General features: G+C 30.1%; 1 protein-coding gene across 1 annotated transcript; it reads right to left on the bottom strand.

Annotated features, from left to right (window-relative positions):
- Window positions 1-6,640: 6,640 nt before the first annotated feature.
- Window positions 6,641-7,245, bottom strand: LOC114389508. The gene is made up of 2 exons (XM_028350194.1): window positions 7,019-7,245; window positions 6,641-6,933 (listed from the first exon to the last, which is right to left on the bottom strand). Exons 1-2 carry the CDS (start codon window positions 7,166-7,168, stop codon window positions 6,670-6,672), a joined length of 414 nt encoding a protein of 137 aa, XP_028205995.1. The 5' UTR covers window positions 7,169-7,245; the 3' UTR covers window positions 6,641-6,669.
- Between the last annotated feature and the right edge of the window lie 2,962 nt (window positions 7,246-10,207).

Below are 10,207 nucleotides of genomic sequence, written 5' to 3'. Positions count from 1 at the left end.
CACTCGTCGCTTCTGTATACAAATCAGAATTTTCTTTGTATTAATTAAATCTAGTTGAATTCTTCGGAGGATATATATACGTAATTTCTATCCATTTGTTCTTGTAGATATTTCCAACAAAAAGTTATTCAATCTATTTTATTTGGCACTCGTTAATTATAAATTACCCTTTGATTCTTCTGCTGAAAAATGTCTTATACGCTGTCGAATATGTATTTGTGAGTTGTGACACCCCACCAACAGTACGGAGCATTAATTCCTAAGAAATTGTGTATTTTTTTCTTTTTGGCCAACCTGTGAATTTAAAGTTTCTCGTTACCTATAGCTAGCTATTGCCTACCTCCAAGACACGACTTTTGTTTCCTTTCAAAATTTCACGTACTGTACACCGCAAGATATGATGATGCCTTTGATCACGTCGAATTTTTTCGTGATAAAAATTATTAGTGAATTGAAATTGGTACTAGTAGCTGTGTTATGAAACAAGCACAGCTTTTTTTTCTGTAAAAAAAATGAAACTAGCACAGGTTTAAGATATATTATGATACTTTTTTTACAGAATATATTAAGATACTTCTATCATAGTAAACTATATAATAAATACATGTACTAAAAAAAAGTATATACACATTAATTTTTTTAAGGGCATTAGTTAAACTTAATGAAATTTGGTATATATATGCGCAGTAATGAATACTTTTATCATAAACTGTATATATAATTAACTCATTAATTAAACTTAATTAAATTTGGAGTATAATGAATAGATTAAGTATTTTTAGGGGCATTAATGAAACTAAATTTGGTTAATATATATAAATGGAATAATGAATATGTGACTGGAATCTGAGTGAGCACCAATTAGTCAAGCTAGCTGATGAAGCATGTGAATAATTCCCTGAAACTGCGCAGAAGATGCCTGTTGGAAGAGCATTTCCAGAACATTAAGCTGTGTTAATTAACCACAGAAGAATAAAGAAAATGAGATGAGAGAGAAAAACTTCAACTTTAAATTGAAGATAAAATACAAAGAAGATAAATTTTGGTTTTCAAAAGTATTATTTTTTATTTTGTTTCTTTTCTTTTAACTATTTCTTTAAATCTACAACAGTAAGTTATTAATAAAGGAAATATTTATCTTTGATTTTCACATTTTATTATTTTATCCTTTAACTGTTCTTTAAATTAATTACTTATTATTCTTTTTCAAACCCCTATGTCAAATTGATCATACTAAACTGTCAAAATAAATTAAATTTTACATTTTAAAAAATACAAATAGACAAATTAAATCCTGTAATATCTGTCTTTAGTTTAAAAAAATTGATTTCTATGCACTAAATTTTGCATTATCAACTAATTAATAAAATATCATAGTACGTAATTAAGTGTGATTTTCAAAATAACTATTATACATACAACAAATTTATTATATTTTTAATTAAATGACAATATGATCAGTATAAACACTATTTTCTCTAAACAAAATATGTAGTATATTATTATTCACATTTTGTCTTGGAAATATTTTTTTCTCACATTCAAAACAGACCATAATAAAAGCACATAAACCATAAAGTCTAGCTCCACAATAATAATTACAAATTAACTGTTTCTGTGACCATGGTTTCTAGATGCTTTGAATTTCTGCAGTCTCATACAGTGACGAATGTCAGAATTATCTTGACTGGAATTAACCAATTAATAAAAGTACTCTGATTTTTAATAATCATTGGTGTAAATCCACTGGTATATATATATATACATATATATATTATGTCTTAATTTGTTGCAGAGGAAGGACAGTTATAAAGGATCCAAACATTGTTTATTGATTGCCGCCGGAATCTTTTGTTGAAAGAAATTAACCTGCATTAATGTACACCTAAATATGCCATAGGTTAAAGGAGTTCTATCTTACTTTTCTAAGCCTCTTTTCTAACATTGTACAAATCATTATACATGTTTTGCACACACATAGCCTATATGCATGTCCCATGAGCGTATGGGTATATATACACCTTTCTCAAGCTATCTTATATACATCATAATTATTTCTATATATACGTATATATGTGTTCACTTTTGCCCATTTATGAGTTGTGTGTTTTAGGCAAATTAATAATTGAGTCTCTTGAGGGATAAGAACATAGGAGGGTACGTATATATCAAAAGCTAGAATCCATGTGAATGTGAGGGGATCAAAGGAAAAAGGAGGGATGGATTTATAAGCAAAGGCTAAAAAGGGGTGAGAGAAAGATTGATGGATGGATAAATGATGGGGTACATAGCAAGGAATTAGAGGGTATCGGTTATTGGAAGAGAAGAAAGGTTTAATATCCCCATATTTTCATGTGATGTGAGTTGAGTTTTTTTTTTATGTGATTAATAATGGGAAAAATGTTAAGTTTATATTCTTTTCCATTCAAAGCAAAGCGTTCATTGTGGTTTTATGCTTGCGGAGAAGTGCACTTTTATGGTTGTGCCTTTTGGCTTCTTCCATCTTATATAATAATGATGCATAGATCGATCTTGATTCTTGGTGCTTTTGTTTCTTCTTTCATGAGAGGAAAAATAGGGGGGGAAACGCAAAGGTTGCGAAAGTGATATTTGTGGGAAGCAAAGGAAAAAAGCGATCAATATACACTCGTTAATCATTGGAATAAAGCGTAACTTTAGCCTTCTTTTTCTAAAGGATGTCGAAATTATAGTGTCATCCTTAAACATGGAAAAAAAGAAGAAATCAGTATACAAATGCATGTTTCGTTTCATTCTAGCTAATTAATTTTAACGGTGAAATCCGGATTTCATCAAGTTTAGAGCCGGAGTTTCCCAGTGTGTAAATAGGCTGAGGGTTGTGGATATGGATACTTGTACCACACTCAAACCCAATTTACTCCTATGATTAAATTGTAATATTAGTTAAATTTCAAAATTAAACTCAAGTATTTATATTAATATGATTTGATTCTTAAGTTTCTCTCCTTATTAAGGTTTTTAATATTCATTTTACCTTGGATAAACTATTTTTTTAATCCCTAGAATTTAGGTTTTTAGTCTTTGGATTTTTTATTTTTGTTTTTAGTTTCTTAACTTTTTTTCATCATTACTTTTAGTTATTTAACTTTTTTTCATCTTTACTTTAATCATTTTAAGGACTAAAAATAAGAATAAAAAAGAAGTTAAGGAACTGAAAGCCAGAATGAACAAAAAATTAAAGGACTAAAAACAAATAAAAAATCAGGATTAAAAAGATACAATAAATCCTTTTTCGTACTGTTTAATCTAAAATTTGTTTTATAAAAAATTAAAAAAAAATAACAACATGATATTGCATATAAAAATAAGTAATATCAGACTAGACTTTATTTAACTTGAGTTTTACCTACTTTATAATCTTGTGGTTAAAATTTAAAAATGTTACACTATTTTTTAAGTCTAACCTAATCTTTAAAGATTTACTTCATATTAAAATTTTAAACAAGTTGATGAACCCATTCTTAAACATAAACATGTCAATAAGCTTAAGGCTAATGGGCCTATCACTTATAAGAGCAACAAATGTACAAGCTAACAGATTTATCACTTAATAAACTACTAATAAAATTTAGAGCTGACATAACTATCACACTATAAATAGTTAAAAGCACCAAAAATTGCATTTGCAGTCGTTAAAATCCGGTTCAAGTTATAAATATAATTAGTTAAAATAGTAATATAATTAGTTAAAAGCACCAAAAAAGGAAGTATGAATTATGTTTATAAGAAAAAAATATAAAATATATCAGTTCGGTATTTCTTATGAATATAACTTTTAAAAGGAAGTAAAAAAAAAAAATCGCTATAGTTTGATCATGAATCAAACCTGATTTGTTGCATGAAAACATGGGGAGGAGTTTGAGATCGCTCACCGACCAATGAGGGGCCTCCAACAAACGATCTTCTACAACTAATGTCCTAGTGAAAACGATATTCCTAGCTAGCTAACATCATAGGATGATGTCAATTTCTTCTGCAGATCAAATAGAAATTTTGTATGTATTTTTTTTTTACTATTTATAATTTTGTGGTTGAATTTTTTGTTTACTCACAAAAATATATTTTTTTAATTTCAAAAAACTCAATCAATTAGAAAAATAATCATACAAATGATCCAATAATGGTGTTACTATTTGATTTAAGAAAAATATATACCCTACGAGAGAATAAAATTTCCCGTCCATTGCATTTGCCTCACTTTGTTATTAAGAGCATCTTTACTAAAAGAATTTATTTGGGGTTATTGAATCATCTTTTGTAAGTCTTATGATATCACACATGATATAAGAATTTTTGTTATTTTTTAATTTAGTAATAAAATTGAATTTAAGTTCTTGAATATTACTAGCAGAGAAAAAAGAACAAATAGAACCTCTTTTTTCTCTCAAATGACATTAAAAATAATATTTTTTAAAAATAGAAATTCTTAAGTTATTCTTAGAATCCAATCTCCAACATAGAAAAATTTTAAACAAAAATAATAATACATCTAGTAAACAAAAATTCTTAAATTCAAAAACTCAATTCAATAACTTCTTTTAAAGATATTCTAACATAGTTTTATTATTAGTAGAGTAGTGATACTATTTTCTGTTTTTATACTTTTTTATCGGGTAAATAGTCATTTTGGTCCCTGAAAGTGTAACTTGCTATCAATTTGGTCCCTGAATTGAGATAAATTGCAAAATAGTCCCTGAAAGTGCAATCTGTTAGTCACGTTAGTCTCTGCCGTGAATGGAGTAGTTAACGCCGTCAGTTTTCGCTGATGTGACTCGTTAAGTGCCACACAAACATGATTATGTGGATTTTTTATTTCTAATTTCGTTTATTTTAATGAAATGAGGGACCAAAACAAAAGTAAAAAACTCTCATATATCCTCCTCCTCTTCTTCTTCTTCTTTAACATAACCCTTAAACAGAACCTATGCCCTCTTCTCCTCCTCCTCCTCCTCCTCCTCCTCCATATTTGCACTTCTAATCATCTCAATAGACCTCAAAAATCGCACCATTTCGTTCTCTCTTACTATCAACAATGTCGCAGAGGAGCAATGCATCATCATCTCGAACAAGAGTTTCATCACAAGTTGTTCTTTTTTGTGGTTGTGGTAGAAGGGTTGTTAGGCGTGTTGTTGGAACAAATATTAACAGAGGAAAGGCGTTTTTCACTTGTTCAATTAATAAGGTATGTCTATTTCACATTTATTGATTTAGGGTTTTGATTTCACATTGGGGGTTTTGATTTAAGGTTTCTATTTGGGGCTTTTCAGGATGAAGTTGGATATTGTGGGTACTTTATTTGGGTTGATCAATTGATTGAAGCACTTGGAGTTGATGATTCACTTGGGACATTTTTCATGGAACAAAGAAGACAATTTGGAAGAGAGGAAGATAAGACAATGTGGAAGGCTCAAGTTAACTCAAAGCTTGATTGTATGGGGATTGAAATGAAGATGTTTAGAACAATTGTCTATGGAATGTTCTTAATCCAATTGTTGTCAATGGTGGTGTTTGTATGTATTCACAAGTACTAGGAATATATATATTAAGTGTAATGATGTAATTTGAGTCTTAGTGTGTTCATGTTGTTATCTACTTGAATGCTTTTAATCAATTTGATGTAATGCTAATCTAAGGAATGTTATTTTGTGTTGTGACCTTGATGACTACACAATTCACGCATGGATGTTGCTATCCAGGTGTTTCACGCAGACCACCCAATTGGATTCCACCACCACCCGATGAGGATGTTACACCACTTATGGTTTCGTGTCCCATGCCAAGTAGTCAGCTTGTGATGATGACATTCATGCAAACTCCTAGACTTCCCCCAAGCGGACATGGTCAAAATCAAGGTTGAAGAAATTTGAAGACTAGTTATGAAGTTGTAATAGAGTAATTAGGATATGTTTTGAACCACTTATGCAATTATGCATATCTTTTGAAGACTAGTTATGAAGTTGTAATAGAGTAATTATGATATGTTTTGAACCACTTATGCAATTATGCATATCTTTTGAAGACTAGTTATGAAGTTGTAATAGAGTAATTATGATATGTTTTGAACCATTTATGCAATTATGCATATCTTTTGAACAAATTATGAAGTTGTAATAGAGTAATTAGGATATGTTTTGAACCACTTATGCAATTATGCATATGTTTTGAATAATTTATGTATTGAAATATTCTGGTTAAATTTCTGGTAAAATTTTGGTTAAACTGCAGGGACTATATTTCCTGGTTAAGTTTCTGGTGAGGTTGGTAAAATTCTGGTTAAATTGCAGGGACTATTTTGATTTCACGTGTAACTTTCAGGGACTAAGTTGACAGTAAGTGACAACTTGCAGGGACTAAAACAATATAAATGTATATCTTTTAGGGACTAAAATGACAGTTACGCATTGATTTTCTGGAACCAATTATACAGTTATGCAGCATTGTTTTTTGACAGATTATGCCCTTATGCAGAACTGAATCTTATGCAATTTTGCAACAAAATGAACATACTAAGACAACAAAATAACATTCCTTAGATTAGCATTACATCAAATTGATTAAAAGCATTCAAGTAGATAACAACATGAACACACTAAGACTCAAATTACATCATTACACTTAATATATATATTCCTAGTACTTGTGAATACATACAAACACCACCATTGACAACAATTGGATTAAGAACATTCCATAGACAATTGTTCTAAACATCTTCATTTCAATCCCCATACAATCAAGCTTTGAGTTAACTTGAGCCTTCCACATTGTCTTATCTTCCTCTCTTCCAAATTGTCTTCTTTGTTCCATGGAAAATGTCCCAAGTGAATCATCAACTCCAAGTGCTTCAATCAATTGATCAACCCAAATAAAGTACCCACAATATCCAACTTCATCCTGAAAAGCCCCAAATAGAAACCCTAAATCAAAACCCCCTATGTGAAATCAAAACCCTAAATCAATAAATGTGAAATAGACATACCTTATTAATTGAACAAGTGAAAAACGTCCTTCCTCTGTTAATATTTGTTCCAGCAACACGCCTAACAACCCTTCTACCACAACCACAAAAAAGAACAACTTGTGATGAAACTCTTGTTCGAGATGATGATGCATTGCTCCTCTGCGACATTGTTGATAGTAAGAGAGAACGAAATGGTGCGATTTTTGAGGTCTATTGAGATGATTAGAAGTGCAAATATGGAGGAGGAGGAGGAGGAGAAGAAGAGGGCATAGGTTCTGTTTAAGGGTTATGTTAAAGAAGAAGAAGAAGAGGAGGAGGATATATGAGGGTTTTTTACTTTCGTTTTGGTCCCTCATTTCATTAAAATAAACTAAATTAGAAAATAAAAAATCCACATAATCATGTTTGTGTGGCACTTAACGAGCCACATCAGCGAAAATTGATGGCGTTTACTACTCCATTCACGGCAGGGACTAACATGACTAACAGATTGCACTTTCAAGGACTATTTTGCAATTTATCTCGATTCAAGGATCAAATTGACAGCGAGTTACACTTTCAAGGACCAAAATGACTATTTACCCCTTTTTTATCTCACTCAGATTTTAAATTGGTGTAAGGATTTGACCCTTTGAATCATATTACAATTCTGTGTGCTATCTTCTATCTACGACAACAAAGGAGTGTGCCTTACCCGACAAGCATATAAATATGCAACTTTATAGTATAGGTTTTGGGATAAATTTCTTTAGCGATAAATTTCTAGCATGTTTTTTTTTTTTAAAAAAAAAATTATATATATATATATATATATATATATATATATATATATTTAATTCCTATAATTTAATGTTTTTTATTTTTATTCTTGTAAAATTATTTTTTATTTTTAGTTCTTATAAATTATGATTATTTTATTTTTAATTTTTAAGACACTTTAGATAATGCTTTAAACATTAAGAAAAATATTATCTAAAGTAATTTAAGAATTAAAAATAAATAAAAAAACATAATTTATAAGTACTAAAAATAAATAAATAAATTGTAAGGATGAAAAATAAAAATAAAAACACTAAATCACAGGATTAAAAATGTATTTAAACTAAAAAATAATTCTTTCCATCTTTCTTTTGTGTTTTACACAAAAATAATTCTTGAGGTTGGCACCACAGAACATATATGTCTCTTTTTATTTAAATTGAATTATGAAAAGGGATTAGAGAGTATCATTTTGCTGTTAGTTTCTTTTCCTGATGTTTACATTCATAAATCTATGTTAAATTGATTTCTAGTTAAATTAATTTCTAGTTAATTGTAACATATCAACGTGTAGCGGATTTACATTAATAAGAGACTTAAAAAAAATTCTCTAAATTATGCTTTTTTAATATCTCCTAAAGTGACACTTTGGATTATAAGACATTGGTTTATGGTATGACATATCATGACATCATCGCTTACTAGCATGATACTAATAATCAATATGGATAAGTAGATTCTATAACTTAAACATATAAGGATTATCAATATTTTTCTATTTTATTGCTTTTTTTGTGTAAATTGTTGGAATTTCGGAATTCTTTGAGTTTTTGTGCGGTAGATGTCTAAATTGTTAAATTTATACTGTTTTGGTAGTTTTTGGTTTAGGTATTAAAAAATGTTTTTAATTCTTAGAACCAAAAAGAACATTTAAATGCTTCATTACTAGGAATAGTTGAGGCGGTTTAGCCTGTTTATACATCTTTTTTAGTCATGCGATTCGACTAATTTAGTTCTTGATGGATTAAGAAATGAATTAGGGGAATTAAACTCTCTCATGTGAAGGAATCACTGGTAGAATACTTTAATAGACGTAGTGATAACTAGAGCAATACTAAATAGAGAAAAAAATTAACTATATTACATCAAGAGGAGTTTGGGTAAGAAGCTCCCAACATCTTCAACTCCTACGTTCACAATTCTTCATCATTCCCAATGTTTGTTTTCCTTGTTCAGTCATAGTTTAGAATCGTATAATTATCTAATTTACAAACAATATGATTCAATTTGCACTTCTTAAATTTATCCATTAATTGCACAAAAATTGGATTTATATTATCTTGAATACAAAGAAAATCTATGTGAAAATAATACTTGATCTTACTATTTTAGAATAATTGATGCGCTTGTCAATAAGTTAACATATACTTATTAGCGTCAATAATTATTAACCACATGAACAATCATTAATAATTTTGAATGACAAAAGAGTAGTAACCAAAAAAATTATAAACACTCAAATTATATGTAAGCCTAATTTTTTTAACATCATTTATAGGTCAACCCACCAAAAACAAGTTGAATTGATCGGCCTCATTTTGGGTCAACTTACTCCACATTGTTCGGTAATTACTTAGTGTACCCATTTTTTGCTTGATGCACCTCTAAAATTCCTAATATTCCTTTTTTTGTCACTCTCCCAAGTAAAAAACCCTTGCCGCCTCTCCCAAACCTCCATGACCAATGCACTCCACCTCCACCAAACTCCACTACCACACTCAAACACCACCACTATCACACCCAACACCTCCACACCACACCAAACTCACCACCGTGCTTCCACTCACCACTATCACTTGCATCTTTGAACCATGAATCTTCATTCTACTCTAAACTCATCATTGCATCACACTTCCATGATATAGTTATGGATTGAGTAATCAATAGTACTAAAATGTATTATGAGTTACTCAATTTATAATGCATTTATATGTATTATGAATTGCTCAATTTGTGACACATACAAATATATTACAAAATGTTCAATTGGTAATACACATCAATTCTTGCTTCGACATTGTTACTAACCACTACCTTTCCCAACTTCTCATACTCAAGTCGAAAATCAACCACCTCATGCTCTTCAACCACGGTTGTCACATTGGCAACACCATTCTCTACAAAGCCAAGGACATTGCTAAGAGCAACCCCGATGTGTGATGGTCATGGACAGGCTTTAGTCAGTGATGGTGCTACCTGTGGTGAAGTGGAAGATTGAGAGAATAAGAGAGTGAGTGAGATGAGAAGAGTAAGATGAGGACTTTACAAACTTAGAAGGTGCACCAAACAAAAAATGTGGTGTCTTAAGTAATTTCCACTATGTTTTCATGTGGTTTACATCCTTCGACTCCCAATGTGTTCATCTTTGGACCAGTCGTGATAATTGCT

Source organism: Glycine soja, chromosome 16 (assembly GCF_004193775.1).
Source record: "Glycine soja cultivar W05 chromosome 16, ASM419377v2, whole genome shotgun sequence".
In the NCBI taxonomy this organism is placed as follows: Eukaryota; Viridiplantae; Streptophyta; class Magnoliopsida; order Fabales; family Fabaceae; genus Glycine; species Glycine soja.
The sequence above is the reverse complement of the archived record's forward strand: the minus strand, read 5'-3'. Positions and strand labels throughout refer to the sequence as shown.